Consider the following 27,664-nt stretch of genomic DNA (forward strand, 5'->3'; position numbering starts at 1 on the left):
GGTGTTCTCTGCTTTCAGTCAAAATCCACCTGACAGCAGCAATGATATCCTTCATTCCACGTCCTCTTCTGAATCTAGCTTGAATTCTGGCAGTTCCCTGTCGATGTTCTGTTGCAACTGTTTTTGAATGATCTTCAGCAAAATTTTACTTGCTTGTGAAGTTAATGATATTGTTTGATAATTTCACATTCTGTTGAATCACCTTCTTTGGAATGGGCACAAATGTGGATTTCTCAGAATCTGTTGGCCAGGTAGCTCCTTCTAAATTTATTGGCATAGACAAGTGAGCCTCTCCAGTGCTGCACCCCTTTGCTGAAACATCTCAACTGGTATTCTCTCAATTCCTGGAGCCCTATTTTTCGTCAGTGCCCTCAGTGCAGCTTGGACTTCTTCCTTCAATATCATCAGTTCTTGATCATATGCTACCTCCTGAAGTGGTTGAATATCAACCAATTTTTTTTTGGTACACTGACTGTGCATTCCTTCCATCTTATTTTGATGCTTCCTGCATTGTTCGATATTCTGCCCACAGAATGTTTCAGAATTGCAACTTGAGACTTGGACTTTTTCTTTAGTTCTTTCGGCTTGAGAAATGCCGAGCATGTTCGTCCCTTCTGGTTTTCTAACTTCAGGTCTTTACACATTTCATTATAATACTTTACTTTGTCTTCTAGAGCTGCTCTTTGGAATCTTCTGTTCAGCTCTTTTACTTCATCATCACTTCCATTCACTTTAGCTACTCTATGCTCAAGAGCAAGTTTCAGGGTCTCTTTTAACACCCATTTTGGTCTTTTTTTTCTTTCCCATCTTTTTAATGACTTTTGCTTCCTTCATGTATGACGCCCGTGATATCACCTCACAAGTTGTTTGGTCTTCCGTCACTGGTGTTCAATGCGCCAAATCTATTCTTGAAATGGTCTCCACATTCAGATGGGATATACTCAAGGTTGACGGGGAGATTCTACTCTGTCCTATAGGGTCATTATGAGTCAGAATTGAGTCAATGATAATGGGCTTTTTTGTTGTTGCTGTTATTTGTTTGATGATTAAACGGTTAAATGCTTCACTGCTAACTGAAAGGTTGGCAGTCTGAACCCACCCAACAGCTCTGTGGGAGAAAGATCTAATGATCTGCTTCCATAAAGACTACAGCCAGGAAAATCTTATTGCGCAGTTCTGCTCTATCACATCAGGTAGCTGTTGAGTAGAAATTGACTCCACAGCACTCAACAACAATTCAGTAATTAATTTGTATTAATAAAATGGAAAAAAACTAAAAATTAAATATTTTTCAAAGCTGTATATATTTTCAGTTGTTGAAGGCAATACAATGCTGTGAATAAGCATGTAGGTTTGGAAACCAAACAACCAACCTCTATTTGAATCTTGGTTTCTCCACAGCCTTTACCTCAACTTCTTCTTGTCACAAATGGTGATAGTAACAATACCTTCCTCATAATGGTATTGTGAGTATTAAAAGTTAATATAAAGTAATTTGTTTATAATAACAGTATAAATATAAAGTGTAAGTATAAAATAAAGCAGGTAATAGAATTACTAACACATTGTAAGAACTCAATCAAGTTGGTCATTAGTATTATTTAAAAACAGTTCACTGCTCCCTTTTACTTTTTCTGATGACTATGAACAGACTGAGTGTAAATACTTGAGCAGAGGTAATCCCCAAATGTTTATTCCACATATTCATTTTATAGTGGGTTAGAACTCAGGCCATGATAGGAATGACAGGAACGATGCTTACATTCCAAGGTTGGCCCATAAAGGTTGTTCTTCACCTATTAGCTTCCTTAACTCTAGCTCTAATATTCCTAGCCTGCATTTTTTTTTTTTTTTGGAGATGGAAAAGATTTTTTTTTTTTTTTGAGAATATACACAGCAAATCACATACCAATTCAACCATTTCTACATGTACAATTCAGTGACATTGATCACATCCCTCAAGTTGTGTAACATTCTCACAATCCTTTTCTGAGTTGTTCCTCCCCATTGACATAAACTCACTGCCCCCTAGGGTTCCTATCTAATCTTTTCAGTTGTTGTCAATTTGATCTCATATAGTTCTTTTAAAAGAGCATAATGTTCAAGGCAGACATGTTTTGCTAGTTAAGCTAAACTATGGTTTTAAGAAGACTTCACAGGATATTTTTAGTTTTAAGTTTTAAAGATTATCTCAGGGCAATAGTTTCAGGGGTTCATCCAGTCTCCATGGCTCTAGAAAGTCCATGAGAAGTTGAAATTTTGTTCTATATTTTTCCCCCTTTGATCCCTAGAAGCAGAAAATTATGCAAAGATAAGAGGGGAGAAAGAAGAAAAGAGCAATGATTTCCTCCTCTGGAAGATTCTATTGAAACATTATTTCTTAATATTGTCTTCAAAAAGGGTAACTCTTTAGGTAAATATCTGATTCTAAAACTAACTGAAACTTGGAATTTTTTTTTCAGTCTATAAAGGCAGGCACTATTTAATTTAGAACCCATCCTCCAAAATAACACAGGCTGTGTCTTACAATTTTTTTTCCCTTCAGTTTTAATATTGCCACTAAACTTTCAATCCAAGCTACTGAAGGTTAGGCAAATATAAACAGAAATGTCTTCTAAAATTTTATACTGTGGATGAAAACCACCATCTTGCAACACAAGGATAGAATGGCCCACCTACTTCTAAAGCTTACAAATGCAGAAATGCATGATCTTCCCTTTGTCAAAACATGGCATATCCACTCACCCAGCTACTCATAAAAGAAATCTGAGGCCATCCTTAACATCTTCTTCTTCAACCTAGACTATCAATCTCTCACCAATCCTTGTAATATTAACCTCAAATATATAGCTTAAATCTGCCCACTTTCCATCCACTATCTTCCCAGTCCAAACTACTGTCACATCTGGCTTAGATCGGTAATTAACTTAAGGATCTTTCTGTTAATTACCAATAACTATTCTCCACACAGAAGTGAATGAAAAAAATCATTAATTTTCCCACATCATATATCATAAAATTCAAAATACTAAAAATGGCCTATATATTCTGGTCTAAGCCAGAGCTCTAATTTTCATAGTGCTTATATTAATCCATAATTATATTTATTTTTGATTATTCACTAAATATTTCTCTCTAGTACTAGATGGTAAACTCCATAAAGACAGGAACAACTTGCATTTTCATCTTTGTATAACTAGTACCTAACAGTGCCCATAATGTACTCCCAATAAACATTTGTGGAATAAATGAATAATAATAATAAAATCCCTAAAACCTCAGATTATATTGGCCTGAAGAAAAGCAAACAAATCCATCCAGTAAATTACTTGCTTTTCATAGTAAGCATTGACACAAAATGTTTTGCCTCCCCTTCCCCCATTTTTTTTCCCCCCTCTCTTAAACTGGGATGCTTAAATGATTCACATTTATGCAAGCCTCATAGAACAACTCCAAGTCAGAGCAACAGACCAACCATTCTGGGGCTTGTCTCTGACAATGACATTAAGGGTATTTTGTAGAAAATGCATTTATTTTATGCATCTCTGTCATGACTGGCCATAGCCTTTTCAATCTGAAGAGTTCCTAATTTTTGTGACTTTCACTGTAACTAGTGGAATTTCTGAGTAAGGTGGAGATGTGTGGGAGCCTGCAGCTGTATACAGTCTGCTTATTTGGGATAAACAGTCACAATCAGATCCTTCCAGGGCATGAGCTCAGATCCAGGAATGAATGTAAGGAGATCAGCTGAACATTTATTAAGTTTCGGTTATACGAAGGCTCACAATCTTGGGCGAGATACATAAGGAAATGTATGAAAATTCTCTTTACTTTTGGCCTTTAAAGAATATGCAATTTTTCTTTTTATGTCAGACAATCAGATAGGGTTTTGGCCTTTAAAGAATATGCAATTTTTCTGTTTATGTCAGAAAATCAGGTAGGGTCTACTAGAGGTAGATAAATGTTTTACTCTAGGTCTGTGAAACACCTACCATCTCTCTGAAATACAATCAATGTTTTAATTTTTAATGTGTTGAATTGCATCCACCCACCCATTGCCATCAAGTCAATTCTGACTCATAGCAAACCTATAGGACAGAGTAAAGCTGCCGCACCGGGTTTCCAAGACTAGGCTGGTGGATTTGAACTGTTGACCTTTTAGTTAGCAGTCAAGCTCTTAACCACTGTACCACAGGGTTCCTTGAATTACATAGAGATCACTAATATAGGTACATCTTTGTGGTCTTTGAAAATGAAAGAACATGAATAATTTTTAAGTGGAATTGAGCTCTAGCTTACCTTTTACAATTAATTTGAACATGGCTCCAATGTTCTAGAAGTTCAGGACATTTCTGACAAAATAACAAATCTTATAAAATCTAAATTAATGAAAAAGAAAAATCTAACTCATTTCCCCAATTTGATTGTTTAGCACCGTACTGAGAACAGATAAAATAGCTTTTTAATATTTATATTTAAATAGTACTTAACTATTTATATAAATATAATCAAATTTGGTTTAAAGTTACCCTTTCTCTAAGCTTATTAATTTCGTAGCTATATAATTCTCTAAGGGAAAGAGAGAGAGACTGATTGATTATTAGGTGATTTGGTTTAGGGATCTTTCCTAAAAGACATTGACTACCCTTAATAAAACAACAATACTAGTAAGAGCTGCCATATGAGTGTTTATTAAATGTCAGTGTTCTCCATGACAGATGTATTATACAAACTATTGCTATTTCCTACAACAATCCACTAAAAAAAATATATTGTTATTCAGATGTTTCAGATGGGGAAACTAAAACTAAGGAATTTTAAACAATTTGCTCAAACCAATCAGCTAATAAATTGTGAAACCCAGGTCTGACTGTCTCTAAAGCCGGCTATTGATTTATTACTAGAATAAATTCTTCATATTACGAATATGACCCAGAGATGTAAAAGCATATTTTGTAATACTACATAGAAAATTAGCAGCAGAGATGAGAATAAAAAACATCGTCTTCAGACTCCCAATCCAATATTCTTTGAACTAAAGTAAATTAGTAAGTATAACAGTATCACTCTAATTTTCGGGGAAGTTCAAAAGTCAAGAGGACTTTGAAGGCAAAATTTCTCCCAAAGTCAATTATATTTTCATATGCAAAAAGTTGTACAATAAAGACATGCACTGCCTCATGGCAAGTTTGGATATTTCTTACTTTCAAGACTAGCCATCTTCCTGACTAACCATGCTCCTATTCTCCTTCCTTCTCACACTGACACATGATTTCTACATACATTCACAGCCAAGACATAGCTTTCAACATATATCCACAGTTGAATCGGGGGATCATTAAGCCAACCCTAAAGTCTTAAAAGCTCAGCCTCAAGTCCTATTCTTCTATTATGATTTTTGCCTTATTTCCAAGCTTCCTTTCTGCTTTGTTTGTATTCCCACATTTCTCTTGTTGAACTTCAATACCATTGGGATCTGCCCTCGGACCCTGTCCTTGGACCCTGTATCAGAGGTGGGATTCCCATGTCCAGCAGACAACTGCAAGCTGGTCCTCCAGTTATCACCTGCCTCTGAGTCCTTTTCCCTGTACTCTTCACACCAGTCAAGACACTCACTAATCCATCTTGGACCTCTCCCTTTATTCCCCACCCATTTCTGACTGACTGAATCACAAACTTCTATTGGCAGCCTAGATAAGTACATAGATTTTCCCTCCTGAACCTCCTTTAGCTAAAACAGCTGCTGATTTGCTTAACTCTGGGGTTCCTGCTCCTCCTCAGGGGAAGAATCTACTTTCTAATCACGCCAGTTCCTGCCTACTTACTTGTACAACCTTTTATAGGGAACCAGTCATCCTGGCTGACAGTAGCAGAAACAAACAGATTTATTACTTGATGAACATAAAAAATGCTTTCCTCCAGGAGGAGAGGATGGCAATCTTTCTTAAACTGGTGCTGATTCTAGCATTTTGGAGGCTTTGCTGAAGCCATCACTGAGATCTCTAAAGATAGAAGTAAGACTCTCTGACAGCATCACGCAGAAAATTGGATACAATCTCACAGCATGAGAAAACACACTGCTGAGTGGGTATAATGCTAAATAATAATGGGACAATCTAAAGAGAGGAGCGATGAGTCATAGGAAGGCACAGTAAATGTTGCAGACAAATTAAGTAGCACAAGACTCATTTTAGGAGAGTTTGGATAAAAGACCAAAAGTGTAAGATGGAATTAACATACGAGAAATGTATTTTCTCAAAACTTGAATCCAACAGAACAAGTTGTTGGAAATTTTGAAAATTTTATAAAGTACATTAAAAATTTTTAACATCAATTTCAAGACATTTCATCTAAGTTCCCACAAAACATAAAGAATAAAATTCTCTTGAGAAAAATCTATTTTAAAAAATGATAATAATTGAAGCAAAAAGGAATAAAAATTCCAAGTGAGTTCAAATTCAAACTGTGATTATTTAATAATGCATAAGACTATAGACAAGAAATCATTTTTTCTTTGTAACAAACACAACTTACTTTTCAAAGATGTTATTTAAAATTATTATTAAAAATAATTATTATTTATTAATAATATTTAAAAAAAACATTGCCATCGAGTTGAATCCAACTCATAGAGACTCTATCGGACAGAGTAGAACTGCCCCACAGAGCTTCCAAGTAGCGCCTGGTGGATTTGAAGTGCCGACCTTTTGGTTGGCAGCCGTAGCACTTAACCACTATGCCACCAGGGTTTCCATTTTAATAATATTTTATTTTAATAATTATTTTAAATTATTTATTACTAAAAATAAATAATTTAAAGCTCTAGTATGTCTGCTTTAAATCCCCAAAATTTTATAGTTATCATCAATTGCAGTTAAGAAACTGGAACAAATTATTCTTTCACCTTAACAGGAAAAAAAAAAAAGTTTTTTAAAACTAGGCCACTTAAACAGAAGAAAACAAGGGAATATTTTGAATACCTTAGGATATAAATGGAAAACTAATTGGAAAATAAACCTCTAATCTAAAACAAATTGGTAAATAAGAGCTAAATCACTTGTATGACACTATTAAGATAAATAACATTTAGAATACAAGGAGATTTTTCTTTTTTTTTAATTCAAGATGAGTCAATTTTGTTAATTGTGGGTGGATTATCTGCCTCAGAGGGATCCTGTGGTGTAACTCAGAAGCCTGTACCCATTTATGGGAAATCACCTAATTCCCTAACAAGATTGCAAAAAGTAGTGACTGCAGCCAGAATTCGCAGGAAAGTGTACAAATTCTATCTTCAGCCATGAGGAACAGACCGTGAAAAACTGTAGGGCATTCAATGATCATCCTACAATGCTATCTTTAACTAGGTAGCTAAGGCCTGGTCAGGGTGGGGTCACACAGGAGGAGTTCCAAAAGATGTCTCCCAGGATTGAGAGAGAAGTGACGAAATGGGGAGGAAAAGGAATAGATTTAACCTTTTTATCTCTAAACACATATACTTCTTCCATATGAACTTCATCATTCCTACCACCCTTTCACATTTTCCACCATTTTATGCATTATGGGATAAAATACGAAATCATTAAAAGTTGTGTTTATCACAGAGTTTCCCATTGGAGAAGAAAACGCTTCTTTTTTGTTGTTGTTGTTGTTGTTGTTAGCTGCGATGGCGTTGGCTTCTGACTCATGGAGACCCCATGCACAATGGAACAAAATGCTGCCTGCCTTGTGCCATCCCCATGATCAGGGCAGATCAGGCCATTGTGATCCATACGGTTCTCACCGCTGATTTTCAGAAGTTAATCAGCAAGCCTTTCTTCCTACTCCGTCTTAGTCTGGAAGCTCCGCTGAAACCTGTTCAGCATCATAGCAGCACACAAGGCTCCACTGATAGACAGGTGGTGGCTGCACGTGATGTGCACTGGTCAGGAATCAAGCCTGGATCTCCTACATGGAAGGCAAGAATTCTACCACTGAATCACCACTAACCCTTTTCCCTGACCTTACATCATCTCCAATATTCTCCCTGGCTCCATTCTTTTTTTCCAAAGCCATCCCCTCCTCCACTGAAATATTCCTTATCTTCCAATCCTCTCATCTCTACTCACCATCTTTCCATTCAATTGATTCAAGAAATAAACCAAAATACATGGAAAAAGTATGCCACAGAGCAGAAGTTGGTAGGGAGGGGTGCCTGAATATGAAGAATTCATGGTGTCGACCAGCTGCTTGGAAGGGGTACTCCAACATTATGACAAATATAGCCTCCATGCAAATAGCATTCCACCATATAGTAGGTCACCATTCTGCAATCCCTATAGTTTTATTTCTTTGCTTCTTTCTTTTGTAGCCAGTCTTTTCTCAAGTTGACTTCTGTATTTTATTACTCATCTGGTACTGATACTTGCCTAGCTAACTTTCCTTACAAAAATCTAAAAATTAGCCCATTTTTAAACTCTTTCTTAATGTTTATTTGCCTAAGAAGATTGTCCAATAAGGTCAAGGGCTAAATAAAAGATTAGTGACAATGTTGATAGGTGCCATTCAGTCAGTTCTGACTCATAGCAACCCTATGTACAACAGAGCCAAACACTGCTTGGTCCTTTGCCATTCTCACAATCGTTGTTATGCTTGAGCCCATTGCTGCAGCCACTATGTCAATCCATCCCATTGAGGGTCGTCTTCTTTTTTGCTGACCCTCTATTTTAGAAAGCATGATGTCTTTCTCCAGGGACTGGTTCCTCCTGAAAACATGTCCAAAGTACATGAGACGAAGTCTCACCATCCTTGCTTCAAAGGAGCATTCTGGCTCTACTTCTTCCAAGGAAAATGTGATCATTCTTTTAGTAGTGGTCCATAGCATATTCAATATTCTTCACCAACACCATAATTCAAAGGCGTCAATTCTTCTTTGGTCTTCTTTGTTCATTGTTCAGTTTTTGCATGCATATGATGTGACTGAAAACACCACAACTTGGGTCAGGTGCACCTCACTCCTTCAAGTGAAACTTTGGTTTTTTAACATTTTAAAGAGGTCTTTGCACAGATTTGTCCAATGCAATATTTCATTTGATTTCTTGATTGCTGCTTCCATGGGTGTTGATTGTGGATCCAAGTAAAATGAAATCCCCGACAACTTCAATCTTTTCTCTGTTTATCATGATGTTGCTTATCAGTCAAGTTGTAAGGATTTTTGTTTTCTTTATGTTGAGGTGTAATCCATACTGAAGGCTGTAGTCTTTGATCTTCATCAGTAAGTGCTTCAAGTCTTCTTCGCTTAGAAAATTAATTGAAGTGGGCCTTTTTCAATAAGATCGATATAACAACAACACTTTCAATAAACTTGCCTAAATCAAAAACACCTTGTAGATGAAGCACAGTGTATAGTTACTATAGATTCATGCTGTCTGAACAGGTTTCTAAGCTTTGCCTTATTTATGCTACCCCATCTGTGATGGTTATGATTGTGTGTCAGCTTGGCTGGGCCATGATTATTAGTGTTTTGGCGGTTTTATAATGTGATCACTGCCCTGTCGAAATTTAGAATGTGATCACGCCCATGATGGAATCTACTGAGTGGTACCTGCAGGGGTGGGGCGGGGCCTGTGGCAGGTCATCTCTCTACCCTCTGCCACTTATCTCCTTCCTGCTCACCTTGCCAAGGTTTTTGGCTTGTTCTGGATCCTGCAGCTGCTGCTGCTTCATCTGATCTCTGGTTCTTGGAATTTGAGCTAGCAGTTTACCTGCCGATTTTGGATTCTCCAGTGCTACGAGAATCAGGGGAAGGCTTATGGTCTTGCCTGCCGATCTTGGGATTCGTCCATCTTCACAGCCTGTGAGCAAGAGTCCTGCTCTCTGACCGGCCGGCCGATCTTGGGTTCGCTAGCCCCTGCAGCTGTGTGCATCAGGAGAAGTCCTATCCTGATCCATGGACTTGGAATGTTCCAGCCTCTACAATCGGCTGAGCTGTTTCCTTGATATAAATCTCTCTCTCTCTTTCTCTCTCTCTCTATATTTATACATTTAACTGGATTTGCTTCTCTAGAGAGCCCAGCCTAAGACACCATCCTTAGCAAGAGCTGAGAAAAATTGAAAGGACATCTCACACTTTCTGATTATGTAAAATGATCATGATTCAACCATAGCAAATACTCCTGCCATTTGCATATTCTGCCAATCATCAGCCTAGTATTTTCTCCTCTTAACATGAATTTATTTTCTCTTGGCTCTAATGGGAATTGTTGGTCAGCTGAACAAGGACCACATCTTATACTATCTTGTGTTTACTACATACCCCAACCAATATAAACATATCAATTTTTAGCATGTTTGAAGTCCACTATAAACACGAGTTCCAACTGGAAAAAATTCCATGTAATCCAACAGTTTTTTAAAATTAGAAAGATGGTTTCCTTTTATGAAGAAAATAACACCAGCTAAAAATTTTCAGTAAAATTATCAATTTAAAAATATGAGTGCCAATGCCATAAAAATCTCTATTCTGTTGCTCTGAAATAGAAAATCTTTAAGTGCTTTTATTTTCTCCTGAAAAACATTAAAGATATCTTTAAGATGGCATTGTATATATTATTGGTTCTTTTTGTTATTTCTGTTGTTTTGCAGCTAAAAAGATAGATTTGGAAATATTTCAAGAATCCTGGTGGCCTAAATCTAGGCTAGATAAACACTTAATAAAATATTTGTATTTGTTTCACAGATTACTTATTGCATACTTTTTTTTTTCTTACTCACAAAAAGCTCCTGATTTATTGGGAGAAGATTGTTTACACCTCCTTTCTAGCCCCGACTAGAGCTAAGGGCTATGGGAACACAGAAGTGACAAAGACTGATTACAAATGGGGGTTAAGAATGGGTTAGCAGAGACATCCTAGGAAAGGTGTTATTCTAGCTCCATTGATGCAGGAGCTTTCCAGATAAAGAGGAGGTAGCAGGAATCCAAGGAGACCAAGTAGTGCAGTGGCTAAGCACTCAGCTGCTAACCAAAAGGTTAGCGGTTCAAACCCATGAGCTGCTCCAGGGGAGAAAGATATGGCAGTCTGCTCCTGTAAAGATTACAGCTTTGGAAATCCTATGGGGCAGTTCTACTCTATCCTATAGGATCACTATGAGTAGGAATCAATTTGGCTACAGTGGGTTTTTAGCTGGAATCCTGCAGAACAAAAAGCATATGGAAAGGCTCCCAGTAATCAGTGGTGTCACTACAGAGGTATGGGGGGTGTAGATCACACTGGGTGACACTGTCATGGGGGGGTTACACCAAAAGGACTGTCTATAAAATTTTTGTGCAGTGTTTCAGCAGAAATTTATTATTTTTTATAGAAATATCTCAGTAGTCATAACAACAAAAACATTTTTTGTAACCCCAGCTTACATGTATCAATATGCCTACAAGGCTAAAACTCTATCCTAATTTACTTTTTGAACCTCCTATTGTGCTCTCATGAGAGCTGTCATTATTACCCAATTACAATGACACTTCACATCATATGGTTTCATCCGCATGTACTACAAGCACACAGCTGTTTCCATTGCTGCTGGTGTTTTTATAGTCACTGATTTTACCAAATTTTCTGGCGTTTTAGCTACAATATTGTGGTAATTAGTATTTATGAACCTATATCAATAATTTTTTAAAGAACAAAGTAGTAATTAAAGGAGAAAAATCAAAAAAAGGCTTCTGCTCAATTACTAATAATGTTGTAATTCAATGTAGAAAGACTTTACAGAACAATTTTGTTGTTAGTATTCATATAATCCAAAAAAATATTATGTTTAAGCAATTTATGACTATATTTATTACACATTATTCTACAATTAAAATTGATAGTAAACATTACTAAGGATTCTGTACAGCCTGGTATGGGAGGAGGCTCACAGGGAGGCGGGGTGACAGCATGAGTTACCCACTGGGTGACACCAACCCTAGTGAGGCCACTGCCAGTAAAGACTGCAATGCTGACAAGGACTCCAAATGGCAGGGGCACGGAATACCAGGGATAGGTAGTAATGGCCAAGGAAGCTCAGAAAGCAATTCCACACCAATTCTGTAGTATGCAGTACAAACATAAACAATGGGGAATTCCCAATTTTTTAAATAAGGGAACAGAATAACATTGTCAGATATAGATTTTAGGTAGGACCCTTCAGGGCTAGCAGAGACAACCAAAATAAATATAAGTGGGTCAAGCAAAGTCACTGACATGTCCATCAGATGACTTTACTCTCAACAGAGTAGACCTGTGGCTTCATGGGCATGAGAAGCCTGTGAGAGTTGCAAGAAGGAAGTCAGGATATGCTTGACTACCCAACCTCCTAAGGACTTAGGGAAAGTTTGAAACACGCATTATCTTGGGAAGTGAGCTCACAAATCACACAAATTTCTACCTTTCCAAACTTGGCAGTAATACAAAAATGTGGTGATCCTCTTTACTCCAAGTAGCTCACACCAGATGCTGATGCCCTTAGACTCCTCTGCCACTTTATTTCCCAAAATCTTTTCTTCCCAGAGGTCAGACACATGGAGCTCATTAAATCCCATTTATCAACATTTTAACTGGTTAAACCTTTTTTTTCAATTTTTTTTTACCTAAGGTAAAACATATATAACATAAAATTTATATTATATATAACATAAAATTTATATTTACATTTAACAAAATTTACATTTTTAAGTGTAAAATTTAATGGCATTAATTACATTCATAATGTTGTATAACCTTCAGTCACAACCTATTTCCACAGCTTTTGCATTTCTCCAAACAAAAACTCTGTAATCACTAAGTAATAACACTCATTTCCCCTCCTCTCAGACTCCTATAACCACTAATCTACTTTCTGTCTCTAAGGGTTTGCTCATTCTAGATAGTTTAGATGAGTGGAATCATACAATCTTTGTCTTTTTGTGTCTGGCTTATTTCCCTTAGCATAATATTGTCAAGGCTGATTCATGTGGTAGCATATATCATTTATTACTTACTTATTAAAGTGAGCATAAATATATTTGAATCATAAGCTTCCAAGTATCATAATTATGTGAAAACAAACTATACATTCTCTTCTGAAAAGGTAGGTGATATACAAAAGCTTTCATACTGACATTCGGTAGTAATTTTCTAAGAAAATCAAGTTAAATAAAAGAAGTTAGAATTCATAAACTTATTACTTGGGAAGTTCTGGGCATAGCACCAAACACACCAAGTGGAAAGTTCAATTTTACACAGGGAGTGTGAGAAAGATGCCTGGGTCATCTCAAGTGTTTGATGTCAGAGGTGAACAGATTTGTATGGTTTCATTTTGTGCCTTTGAGATTCTTAAAAGATTGGTGAAGAAATAGATTTTGAAATTCCCCCAAACCTTTGGGCACTACAGTTAACTCTTCAATTGCCCTAATAATCTACCTAGCTCTTCTGATTTAATAAACAGTTAAGTCAATTCAAATAATCAAGATGAAGGAGGTCGAGAAGAAGAAAGATGGGCAGAGGAAAGGCATAGGGAAAATGTCTAGAGTTTATTATTTACCTTATTTGAAACTGGAGAAAATATGGTCATCCCATGAAATTGAGCTAAAATGAAACATGATTACCGAATTGAAGGTGAAGGTAAAAGATGCAATTCTTAGCAGTTACCTTCTCTTAGCATTTACACACTTACTGCCTTCTCTACAGAACAATTTTGTAGTAATAATTACCATTAAAATCTCAATCATCAAAAATACATTTATTAAGCACATGGTATAAATGGTAGTGCTACATATTTTACAGTCCTGATCCAAAAGAATAAAATCTCTTTTTCAATAAGTACTAAATCTAAGAATGAATCATACAAGCAAAAAGAAAACAACTCATTTTCTTGTATAAATGTGCTCATTTAATCTTATGAACATTTTTTAACGTGGCATATGACAAAAGAAATAAACTATCCAAGTATGTCACAATTTTTTTTTTTTAGAAGAAAATACTCAAATAAGATTTTAAAATCCACTTTCGGTCTTAAACAATGTATTCTAAACCACCCAAATGGACTGACGAGTTGACATTTCATTGTCAGAATTAAAAAATACTTACACTATTGGCTTTTCCAGGCGACTTCCCTGTGAACCAACAATCTCCCCCAATGTACAAAACACTTGTCCCAGAAAGTCCTAAAAGAGATAAAAAGATTAAAGCTCATTCCCAAACCATGTTTCTACCATATACTTTATACATATGAATATTTACATTATTTTCATTGCTGCAATAATGAATTTTCCACCTTCCAAAAATAAATAAAGCTCAACATGTATTAACTTTAGCATGTGATTTTCTCATGAATTTTGACAGCCTTTTTTGTTTTTAATCATAGAGAGGCCTTGTTATTCAGAGTTTTCAGGCACTGCATTTCTTTTCTTTTGACTTTTTAAAGTAAAATGAAAATGGAAAAAAGTTCCAGGTTTTGAATTCACAATTAGCTCGATTTTAGATGTCTCTGAAACTACTTAACTGTTGGCTGAGGTGACAATTCGTAAGAGCACACGACAGTGATGGCTAACAACACTGGCACTACTTAAAGAGAGGTAATGTAATACAGTGGCAACACACTGGGGTTCTGAGACACTGCCAGGTGTCTATTCCACCATTGCCACTTACTGCCTCTGACAGTGGGCAAGTATTTAAAGTCTACACTTTCTTCATCTCTAAAACGTGTTAGTACCTCCTTGATAGAGTTGTTTTAAAGGTTCAGTTAGAACACAGTAAGACCCTAAAAATGTGTTAACTATATTATCAAGTTCATTAACATACTACTGAATGAGTACTATTTTCAAGACTCAGAATAATCCTGCAAAATAAAAGGCCGCATTTTACAAGTATAGAAACAAATAGTCTAGAAAGTTGAATTTCCATGTATTAAACAGTCAGTAAATAAAGAGCCAAGATTAACTCAGATGTTCTGACTTTAGATTGATATGCTGCTAAGAATTTCAATACCAAAAATACAATGCAACTTCACAGGTCCACAAAATAAGAGCTCAGACACCATCTGGTTATGTAGGTCAAGAAAATATGGAAGTGTTTCAAAGGAGATACACACCCTTGTGTTTAATTTATATATGATTCAAAGAACCATTTTGTCCTCAAGGCGAAGGTGGCAGACCTCCCACCATTGTGCAGTAAACTGTCCCAGGAGAAGCCCCAAGAAGGATGGATTGGAACCGACAGGAAACAAAATGTTCTTTTCAGTTTTACTAAACAAAATAAAAGTCAACAAATATATTTGTTAACTGTATAGGGCATTAAACTTCGTTCTGTGGGGAATACAAGGAAATGACTACTCTCAAGTAAAAATAGCAAACACCAAAAGCTTACTGATGTTCCGAGCGCTGTTTGATGTGTTCTAATCCTGGCAACCTCAATACTTCCTATCTTATTGTTAGGGACTAGTATTGTCCTCACTTTACAGATGAGGGAACTGAGGCATAAAGAAAGTAAGTAACTTGCTCAGAGACACAGTGTGGACCCAAAAGTCTAAATCTAGGACTTACACACTTAACCACTATGCCAAGTCATATTGTCGTCTGCTTCTAATCTAATGAGAATGAAACATAAAAGTCTAACATGCCACAAAAGTAAAATCGATGTCATTCATTAAAGAAAGGGAGGAGGTCTAAATCTAAAGAGGATAAAAGACCACTGTAGACTAAGATAGTCAGGAATATTTTCCCAAAGGATGCACACCTTGAGAGCCAGGTAGGAATTAGATTGGTGGAGAGAAGAGAGTTAGACATTCTAGTCTTGGAGAAAAATCAGTGTTACAGGCAAGAACAGAATGATTAAAGAATAAAGGGTAGAAATAAAGAGTCAAGACTGTGGAGGGCCCTCTCTGCAAGGAAAAGAAGTTGGGTTATAGCCTTGGGGTACAGAAGCAACTGGAAGCCTCTCAGCAATGCAGGGTCATCATTAGAGTAGTACATCCAGAAGATTACTCAAGTACCAGCTTGCAGAATTAACTGAGGAATGAGAAAAAGAAACTGGACACCAGATCAATCAGAAATGGTAGTAGTCAGTAAGAAGCCAAATGTGAAGGTCCAAACTGAGGTTGTATCAAACGGTAGGGAATAGCCCAAGGAAAAATGACAGGGTCTGGTGTAAACTGTTTTTGCACATGGTAGGGATTTGAGGCAGGGGCGAAGGAGAAAGACACAGAGAAAATGACTCTAGAACAGAACTTGGTGACTGACAGAATGACTATACCATTGTAAAATAGAAATCATTTTCAATTTTAATTTCAAATTGGAAAAACGGACGATAAAGTAAAACATTAACATACTTAAATTAAATATCCTTAATAATAACGTCTTTACCAATTTCAAAGGAGCAACAGTTAGCCACTTGGCTGCTAACTGAAAGCCTGGCAGTTAGAACCCACAGAGGTTTCACAGGAGAAAGATCTGGTGATCTTCATCCATATACAACCTAGAAAATTCTACAGGGCACTTCCACCCTATCACATGGGGTCACTATGAGTGGGAATTGACTCCACGGCAGCCAACAGCATCAAGAACACCACCAATTTCAAAATTGATTTTACAAATAATTTTACAGAGTTATAAAACAAACCTAAATTTCCCTAAGTCTCATGGCAGCTCATAGAGCTCAATATTGAAGATTTGGAAGAGTCGCTATGAGTCAGAATCAACTCAACAGCAACAGGTTTGGGTTTTTTGGTTTATTCTAAGTCAGCAGCAAAAAACACATCCTGGGGATTCTAGAACTCTTTTCTAAGGGTATGTACTTTGATGAACAGCTGCAAACTACATATTAAATGCTTTTGGCCAAGGCCTGAGTAAAACCAGTTTGGTAATATAATTAGAGAACAAAACAAATATTGAGCATGTCCATATCAGGCTAAATAAACAACAGCAAACAGAAAATACAAACATCATCATTGCTGAACAGAAGGAAATTAAAATGATTAAATCAGTAAAATGTAGACAAAAATGATATAGCATTAATCTACACACATTATACTATAGTTATTGCACACTCTGCCCATATAATTGTGGCATTCATGTAGTTGTTTTACGACTGTTTGTGTTTGTGTACTTCCCGTCAAACAAGACGTTTACTACTCACAATGCAAAAATCAGCCCATATCTGTCAGCAACCCACTGTGTTAGAAATCTATTGAATCCAATTTTAACCATCTCAATGACTCATATTACCTATGTAGGCATTTTACACAATAATTATAACATACTTAGTGTCCTTTAATGGATATTTTTAGATATTTTGGTTTCTAGTTAAAGATAAAAACTAAAAGTAGATATAATATAAACTGCTTTATTCTTTCTTGCTATGGTGCTGTGTTCCAGTTGATAAGATCTTTTAATTAGGTCACAATAAATCTAAGCATCCTTCCATCCTTCTGACACACACACACAGTCCAAATCTAGTTTAGAGTAGGTGGAGGTGGAGAAAATGCTTCAACATATTCAATCATTTTAATTACTGGACTCTCTCCAAACTATGAGATCAATAAATATTTGTTAAATTAATAAGCTTTTATTTATAATGTAAATATTAGACTGATAAAACTTAATTTAGAAATCTGAGCATAAACCATATTTGTTGGTATATAGGATTCATTCCACCACTTTCAAAAAGTATCCAAAAATTACCCTGAATCCAATAAGCTGGTATTGAAGCTGAAAGACCTAACAGTGAAAGGTTGAAGGGTCACAAAAAAAGCAGAGAGCATGGCAACGCAAAGCTTGATAACAATAGTATGAGTTTCACATCTCATCGGTAGTAAAAAAAAAAAAAAAAAAAAGCACATCTGCAAATCAGACAGAGTGGTCGAGTAATTCATGTAAATATTTAAATCTAGAATTGCTACTAATATAACCCCCAGCTCAAAATCCAAGGAAACATTGCTATACTCAAGGTTCCAACTGATTATTATACACTTTTATGTTTCTCTTTCCTTTCCGTTTATATTCAGGGGAGTGTCTACTTGATCAGTATGCATGAGCATACTATTCTAATTCCTTCAATTTTATTACTTTATTATTTTTTGTATCAATTTTTATCAATTTCCTTCATCTACATGTGCTACATATGAATTTTAAATTTTATTTTGTATTGTAGCTTGCATAGTATAAAATACTCTTCAAGAGTGAGGACTGTAAGGATCTATACTGACTGTGTTCATACACTGGCTGAACTATTTCTAACGTCTGTATGTTTTAGTTTACTAATCCAAAAACTAGGCATAACAACCTCATAGGTTGTTGGGAGGACAAAATAATAAAATATCTGCAAAGCACTTAGAATGATGCTTTGAACATAGTGAGTTCCTAATAAACATTTGCCTCCCTCCCCTTCCCTATTCCTCAGGGGTTAACAGAATATTACTATATACTCAGAACTTACTACTTTCAACCAGCTTCTAATATTGTGGATACTATAATAATTTGAACAAAATAATATAACTTCAACAAATGCTCACTCTAAGTGAGTTTTATAAAATTGGAATCTATCTTATTCTTATACACCAACTCATTTTAGATATAAACTAATACACATATAAACATATATCAGTAAAAGAATAACATTTTAAAAACAATAGTATGATGAAGCAGGAAGCATTAACTGTCAGTGAAGTTTATGAGTTCTATTCTATTACAAAGCTAGTCAGCACGTGGAGCTTATCATTAGCATCATTTATAACCAATTTCAAAAGCATTTGATAATGTGATATCTTTCTCCTAAAAGGGCTACAAGGATAACCTTTAAATGTCTTTCTTCTTTTATGAAGTGAATATCTGAAAATATAATTACCCTAGTTAATAGATAATTTAGATTAAAAGATATTGAAATGGGTTTTTTGACAGCCCTGTTTTAATATAGCACAGTAGTGCGGTACAGTTGACTGTTAAAGAAGTAATCATTTAATTTCTTGATAAGATAGCTCCATGATTTGTCTCCTTCTTATTACTTCTACCCATTTTGTGGTCATTTAGCCGATTTTTAGCACTTTCACACTAAGGCAGTCAAGACAAGAGAAAGTAAGTTATACAGACAACCTTGCTTTCAGAATATTTTACCACTGTAATAAAAGATTAGTAAGGAAACAAACTTTGTATTACTTGTGAAAATTTTATTGTTGCATTACCTGCTAATATTTTATTGTTGGTATTCAAGCTAATATTTTTTACTTTCTTTATATTTAATTAATTTATATTAATCACATCAACTATAAAGATTGAAGTCTGACTTATAATATGTACCATACAGTAATATGGCAATCTTTTATAATAATCGAACAGGGTACTTCTTTGTTTCTGTAGTGACTGCTGCTTTCTTAATGGTTACTAGTATATCTACAAGCAGCCCTGGTGGTACAGAAGTTCAGCACTGGCTGCTAATCAGAGAGTCAACAGTTTGAGCCCACCAACGGCTCTGCAGGAAAAAGATCTGGCATCTGATTCTGTAAAGATTACTGCCTTGGAAACCCTATGGGGCAGCTTTACTCTGTAGTATGGGTCACTATAAGTCTAAATCAACTTGGTGGCACACAACAACAGTGTACTTATATGCTATTAGCCATGAGGCAAACTCAACATGGAACAATTAGATTCAACATTTTCATAGAACAATTTGTAACGTTTTAACATTATTACAATGCAACTTTCTTTTTCAAAGCAAGGATTTGTCTTTTTAACATATGGATCTATTTACAAACCAAAAATGCTAATCCTACCCCCAGGAGGTCAATAAACACTCCTAAATTTAGACATCAGTAGTTAAACTACAAATAAAATTTCACTGTCAAAGTACAAAGGGAATTCTAAAGCTAAATTTTATTTCTTTTCCCCAAGCACAATTGCTGATTTTCAAAATATCTCTTACTTGCTAAAAGTCCAAATGAGGGAGATGTTTATGCGTTCCATTTCATTTTTGACAATTTCCAATTTTCCTAGATTCATACTTCATACATTTTATGTTCCAATTATTAATGGATGCTTGCAGTTGTTTTTTTCTCATTTTAAGTAGTGCCACATCAGCAAATGAAGGTCCCAAAAGCTTGACTCCATCCGAGTCATTAAGATTGACTCCACTTTGAGAAGGCTGCACTTCTCCAGCCATCTTTTGAGTGCCTTTCAACCTGGGGGGCTCATCTTCCAGCACTATATCAAACAATGTTCTGCTGCTATTTATAAGGTTTTCACTGGCCAATTTTTTCTGTAGACCACCAGATCCTTCTTCCTAATCTGTCTTAGTCTGGAAACTGTGCTGAAGCTTGTCCACCATGGGTGACCCTGCTGGTATTGATGCTGGTGGCACAGCTTCCAGCATCACAGCAACACACAGGCCACCACAGTACTACAAACTGATAGACGAATGGTGGAAAATACAGTATAGCATTATTAAATAATAATATTAAATATAACAATACTATCACACAATATCATTATTAAATACTAAGTCCTGTAAAAAAAAAAAAAAAACAATTTTGCATGGAATCAAAAGCCCAACTAACATAACTTAACGAGTGCCGAAGATATTGTTATCAAACCTGTCTCCCCGACTATGTCTGAAAGTCTAAGACATACTCTGAGACCCTATTGAAAATGCAAATGGAAACCATAATCCACTTATAGACTATCAGTCCTAAATAGCTTGAATATGGTTATAAGGCTAGCCCTTATCATCTAACAAGGGCCAGAAGGAATGCTACATGTTGTTAAAAAAAAGCTGTCAAATCAGTTCCAACTCATGGCAACCCCATGTGTGCAGAGTAGAACCGCACTCCACAGGGTTTACAAGGATGTGATCTTTCAGAACAAAATCTCTGGGCCTTACTTCCAAAGTGTCACTGGGTGGATTTGAACTTCCAACCTTTTGGTCAGTATTGCAGCATTTAACTATCTGCACTACCCAGGAACCCCAGAGAATAACACAGAATGCTCTTTTACACAGTGTGGTTAGGGAAGTCCTATCTCAGTAGATGACAATTAAGTACAAACTTGTGTAACCTGAGTGAGAGAACCATGTGAATATTTGGGCCAAAAGCTTCCAGGTAGGAGAAAAATCAATAACAAAGGCCCTGAGACAAGAATGTTTTTTGGGTATCCAGGGAAAAGCAAGAGGGTCAGTGGACTGGAGCAGAACGAGCAAGAAAGAGAGTGGTCAGAGAGGAGGTGACTAGGGGCCACATCAAAGGCTGTGAGTTCTATCTTAAGTGTGGAGGAAAGCCTCTGGAGTGTTTTGAATCAGAAAGTGGCATGACTTGACTGGCCTCCTAAATTGCTGATTCTGGCTACTCTTCTTCCACCAAATTTCTAAATGCTGAAGTTCCCCCAACATTCTATCAGGGTCTCTTCTCCATTTATACTTTCTTTAGATAATTTGATTTGGTTCCAAATCTAAGGACTGATAGTTTCCAAATCTATATCTTTAGTCTCCAGACATGGCCTAATCAATATTTCCAGTTGCGTCCTCATTGGGGTCTCCAACTTGACATGATCTCTGCCTGACTAATGATCTCTCAGTCTTCACCTTTGCCTCAATCCCTTTCTCGCCAATTCTTCCCCATTGAAATAAATAGCATGCCCCCATTTATCCAGTTGCTCTCATCAAAAACCTATAAGTCATTCTAATTTCTCTTACCTTCACATCTCACATCCAAGTCATCAGCAATCATACCATCAAAATATATTCCAAAGATGACTACATCTTGCCACTTTGATGGATACAGCCACCAAAATGTTGCTCACACAGTCAAATTACAACAGCCTTAAAATTGGTCTCCTTGATTTAGTCAGCTTGCCCAATTCTATTCTCCAATTCAGCTGCCACAGGCATCATTTAAATGCATAAATAAGATCATGTTATCCACCTACTTATAACCCTTCAGTGACATCCATTGAAAAGAAAAGAAAATCTAAAAAAAAATTTTTTAAACCATGGCCAAAAAATCTCTACATCATCTGAATCCTATGTAGCTTCTCCAAACTACTTCATTTCATTCTCATCATTCATAATTCTTTACACATGGTAGGCATTTTTCTGTCATGCCAAGATTCCAAGCTCTTTTTGACTCAATGCCATTGCACTGTTCCTTGTGCCTGAAATGCATTGCCCCTAGATGTGTAATAGCTCTGTCCTTCTCATCAATAAGTACACTCAGGGTGAGAATGGTGCAGAACCATGTTGCTTGATTAAGGAAAACCTAAGCTTTTAGCTAATGTTGCTTCCTCAGTCACTCTCTCTCCATATCAACATCTTATTAATATAAGTGCTATAAAGAAAATAAATTAATCTTTTAGTTGCAGTTTTGTTCACCGAGTAAATCTGTCCCACCCAATTCTTCGAACTCTAAAATGTAAGCTATTTTTTTTCTTTGCAATATAATTTTATTTTAACACACTTTGTTATTTTTTTTATTAACTTTTATTGAGCTTCAAGTGAACGTTTACAAATCAAGTCAGACTGTCACATATAAGTTTATATACACCTTACTCCATACTCCCACTTGCTCTCCCCCTAATGAGTCAGCCCTTCCAGTCTCTCCTTTCGTGACAATTTTGCCAGCTTCCAACTCTCTCTATCCACCCATCCCCCCCCCCCAGACAGGAGATGCCAACACAGTCTCAAGTGTCCACCTGATATAATTAGCTCACTCTTCATTAGCATCTCTCTCCTACCCACTGTCCAGTCCCTTTCATGTCTGATGAGTTGTCTTCGGGAATGGTTCCTGTCCTGTGCCAACAGAAGGTTTGGAGACCATGACCGACGGGATTCCTCTAGTCACAGTCAGACCATTAAGTATGGTCTTTTTATGAGAATTTGGGGTCTGTATCCCACTGATCTCCTGCTCCCTCAGGGGTTCTCTGTTGTGCTCCCTGTCAGGGCACTCATCGGTTGTGGCCGGGCACCAACTAGTTCTTCTGGTCTCAGGATGATGTAGGTCTCCGGTTCATGTGGCCCTTTCTGTCTCTTGGGCTCTTAGTTATCATGTGACCTTGGTGTTCTTCATTCTCCTTTGATCCAGGTGGGTTGAGACCAATTGATGCATCTTAGTTGGCCGCTTGTTAGCGTTTAAGACCCCAGACGCCACATTTCAAAGTGGGATGCAGAATGTTTTCATAATAGAATTATTTTGCCAATTGACTTAGAAGTCCCCTTAAACCATGGTCCCCAAACCCCCGCCATTGTTCCGCTGACCTTTGAAGCATTCAGTTTACCCCGGAAACTTCTTTGCTTTTGGTCCAGTCCAGTTGAGCTGACCCTCCATGTATTGAGTATTGTCCTTCCCTTCACCTAAAGCAGTTCTTATCTACTAATTAATCAGTAAAAAACCCTCTCCCACCCTCCCTCCCTCGTAACCACAAAAGTATGCGTTCTTCTCAGTTTATATTATTTCTCAAGATCTTATAATAGTGGTATTATACAATATTTGTCCTTTTGCCTCTGAATAATTTCGCTCAGCATAATGCCTTCCAGGTTCCTCCATGTTATGAAATGTTTCACAGATTCGTCACTGTTCTTTATCGATGCATAGTATTCCATTGTGTGAATATACCACAATTTATTTAACCATTCATCCGCTGATGGACACCTTGGTTGCTTCCAGCTTTTTGCTATTGTAAACAGAGCTGCCATAAACATGGGTGTGCATATATCTGTTTGTGTGAAGGCTCTTATTTCTCTAGGGTATATTCCGAGGAGTGGGATTTCTGGGTTGTATAGGGACAACCTTAGGAGCCCTAATACAAGGCATAAACAGAATACAAAACATTACCAAAAATGACAAAGAGAAACCAGATAACTGGAAGCTCCTAAAAATCAAACACCTATGCTCATCTAAAGACTTCACCAAAAGAGTAAAAAGACCACCTACAGACTGGGAAAGAATTTTCAGCTATGACATCTCAGACCAGCGCCTGATCTCTAAAATCTATAGGATTCTGTCAAAACTCAACCACAAAAAGACAAACAACCCAATCAAGAAGTGGGCAAGGGATATGAACACACACTTCACTAAAGAAGATATTCAGGCAGCTAACAGATACATGAGAAAATGCTCTCGATCATTAGCCATTAGAGAAGTGCAAATTAAAACTACGATGAGATTCCATCTCACTCCAACAAGGCTGGCATTAATCCAAAAAACACAAAATAATAAATGTTGGAGAGGCTGCGGAGAGATTGGAACTCTTATACACTGCTGGTGGGAATGTAAAATGGTACAACCACTTTGGAAATCTATCTGGCGTTATCTTAAACAGTTAGAAATAGAACTACCATACAACCCAGAAATCCCACTCCTCGGAATACACCCTAGAGAAATAAAATGTAAGCTATTTTAAAACAGGGACAATAGTTTGTCTTATTTGTTGCTATATCCCCATCACAAGAATACTGTCTGGCATACATTTATTACCTGAATGACTATAAGAAGATATACATATTAGAATTCAGTTTAGTTATATATGGATAAAATTTGTCTTTGTATTCTAATTAAAGAATCTCATTCCAGTTATAAATCTATTCCTATGAAAAAAATGCATTTCTTGGTCCAGACAATTGACTTTCAAATGAAATTTTGAAATAAAACTGATCTATATATGCCCATTTGTGTGCATATTTAGGTAATATATTTAAGAACACACACACCTTCTTGAAAGGCTAGTGCTTTGGGGCCAAAATAATGCAGTGAGCCACTAACACTTCTGAAGCAAAGATTTTAATGGCAATCTTCCAAGATCAAGCAAGTGAATATATGCATTTCTGATTGCCTCGTGGGTATGAAAATTTAGTACACAAAGTACAGTTTCAATATCATCTGGTCTAAAACACTAAGCAGAATTCTAGGCATACCAATTATGAGCCTGTTATTAATCTTTTCATTAATGATTTTGCTGATGCAATTAAGTTATGCTAATGAAAGTATGCTATGTAGTTCTGCTAATGGCATTAAGATGAGTGGGTACACTGGCACCTTAGAGAACAAGCCTGGAATTTAAAATGCCATGTTTTATTCACAAGGCCTAACACTTATGCAGGAAAATATATTTTAGCAAAGGTACTTCCTCAGAGAATCATAAAAGAGATAAATCTTCTAAAGGAATATATCCCTGGATTCCATAAGGCTTCCCCTGGAGTAAAATGCTTTCCCACTGAAAACTTTCTGACCCTCAACAGAAACAACTAAAGTGATGCCGTTTCTTTGTGTCCCACTCCCTTCATATTCACTTGCAATATTAGAAATGCAAGGTACAATTCAATATTATAGCTCCACTTTTCCCAAGAATATAAAAAATTGATCCAAGATCTTTTAGTACTGAAAAGCAAATGAAGTCATCTTGAAAAAAGTTTTGCTCTTAATTACCAGAAATGAAAATGAAGAAAAAAATATTTTATTATGGCTAATTCAAGGAGTCTCTCTTGCTACAAAATCCCTTTTGTAGAAGATAAGTGCCTGGGCACTTATCAGTCTTTCCTAAAAGGTTCCAGTTTACATTTCAGTTTGCAAAATAGGCAGGCAGACAGACAATCATACTCTTAATATCTTCAGGGAATAGACTTTGCTTGTTTACTGGCTCCTCTGATCTCTCAAATGCCTCATGAATTCCTTTTTGGTTGAATAAGTTATATGTGCTCTTATCTCAAATCTGTACTTGGATACTTTATTAATTTCTAACAAATATTAAAGGCAGTTTTGGAAAAATTCAAGGTAATTCTTGGAACTGTTCAAAAACACATGTCCTACTCCCCCACCCCTTTTTTTTTTTTTTTACAGTCTTCACCCAGCTTAGGTGCTTATTAAGTAATTTGACTTGTCTTCTAAATACATTTAATATAACACAGAGAATAATGTAAATGATAGATTGCAAATGTGAGATAATATAGACTATGAAATCCATAGGAGGCTACTACAATAGTTCAGGAGAAAGGTAATAAAAATATGAACTAAGAGAGTAACATAAGAGAAAATAGAAGGAGAGAGAAAGAGAAACAATTCTTTGCTAGAATTAATATTAGATGTGGTGTATGTGACAGAAAAAGACGGTTCAAAATGCATCCAAGTTTTCTAACTAACTAAACTGTGTCAATCATAATTTCCAAGATAGATAATACAGACAAGCAGCAAGATTGAGATGGAAAAGATTATGAACTTTAGATATATTTGACTTTTAGCCTTCTGTGAAACATCTATTAGGCATTATTTAATAAGCAGATGGAAACTTGGACTTGCTGAGGGATAGGTATGGATAGATATCCAGGAGTTACAGATAAGGAATGGAAAGGGTTGAAAACTCCCAATTAAAGCTTATATTTTGAGATGAGATGAAAATTGAAAATAACAACATGAGAAACAATAATATTAAGGAATAAGAGAAGCTATGAAAAAATGATAGATGAATTAAAACAGAGGTAGAAAAAAGAAACAAGGGAAAATTTTCTATGGAAATCAGGGGAGATGAGAATTTCAAGAACAGAGTCATCAATTGTGTGCAAAAGTGTGAGGAGGTCAAGTAAGGTAAAGGATGGAAAGAGGTCACTAAATCTTGATCTTACCTATGTGAGAGCAGTTTAAGCAGAAGGGAAGACCAGAACATAGTAAGTTGAAGAGGGAATGAAAAGGCAGGAAGTTATCATAGAATCCCAGGCTGTTCTTTAAAGAAGTATGGTGATGAGACAGTGAAAGAGATATCATGAGAGTAAAGTAGAATGAAGATAAGAATTTCTAGGATGGGGGCAACTTACAACTTTTCTTGTGGGAGGAAAAAAATCTCTTCTACATAAGAATTTTTTAAGATATATAAATTCATGGCTTCTAGGGAAGCATATCTCTTATAAATAATATTTATATCATTGCTGATTATTGAAGAAGATATAGTTAGTCATGTTTGAGATACCTTCCTAACCTATATACTACTCTCTTCCCTGAGCTCTAGCCAACCACATTGGTAAAGATCACATGTTACCACTTTCACACTCATTCCAACCCCTGGAAATAGTCCTTAGCTGCCCAGTTATTATGATCCCTGAAACACAGAAATTATACTCAGAAATAGCGGACACTTGAAAGTCTACCAATCAGGGCTCGGGTCATTTTCTCATGGGCACAATGAGGAATAAACTGAGAAAACTGGCCTTCAGAGAGAAGTACAAGCTCAGAGAACACACACTGTCAAGAGAACACGTGGCCCCAGACAGAAAGAGAAAACAGCTATCTCAATCCTGACCCATGTCCCTGTTTCCAGCTCCAGTTCCGATGAGGACAAGCTGTGCTTCACATTTATGAGATGCTCCTCCATGTGAGATAAACGAATGTATTTTCTTTCCTTGCAACAAAACAATTTTGACTAGAAAATGTAACTCCTTTTCTGATTCTTCCCATGACATTTAGAAAACTTACAATACAAAGTTGTGCAAGCAAGTTTTAAACATCAACTCACAATGCTATAAATCTTATCCTGCGGAGCAGGAAGGAGGCATGGCAATGGCAATGAACTTTACTGGCTGGGAGGAACGAGCTTATTAGAGCTTTTTTTTTTTTTCCCAATTTGAAGAAAAGTCAATCACCTAGATAGAACTGTTTTTTGAATATTGCTTCACATGATTCTACTCTATCCTTCATTAAAAAAAAAAAAAAAAAT

General features: G+C 36.3%; 1 protein-coding gene across 1 annotated transcript in view; it reads right to left on the reverse strand.

Annotated features, from left to right (window-relative positions):
* CPNE8 (copine 8) overlaps nucleotides 1-27,664 on the reverse strand; it is a 268,313-nt gene that overhangs the window by 156,600 nt on the left and 84,049 nt on the right. The window contains exon 6 of the mRNA XM_049882814.1: nucleotides 14,082-14,158. Coding sequence (XP_049738771.1) covers nucleotides 14,082-14,158 — 77 coding nt within the window. The remainder of the gene's footprint in view (nucleotides 1-14,081; nucleotides 14,159-27,664) is intronic.

The sequence above is a fragment of the Elephas maximus genome, chromosome 4 (genome assembly GCF_024166365.1).
Source record: "Elephas maximus indicus isolate mEleMax1 chromosome 4, mEleMax1 primary haplotype, whole genome shotgun sequence".
Lineage (NCBI taxonomy): Eukaryota > Metazoa > Chordata > Mammalia > Proboscidea > Elephantidae > Elephas > Elephas maximus.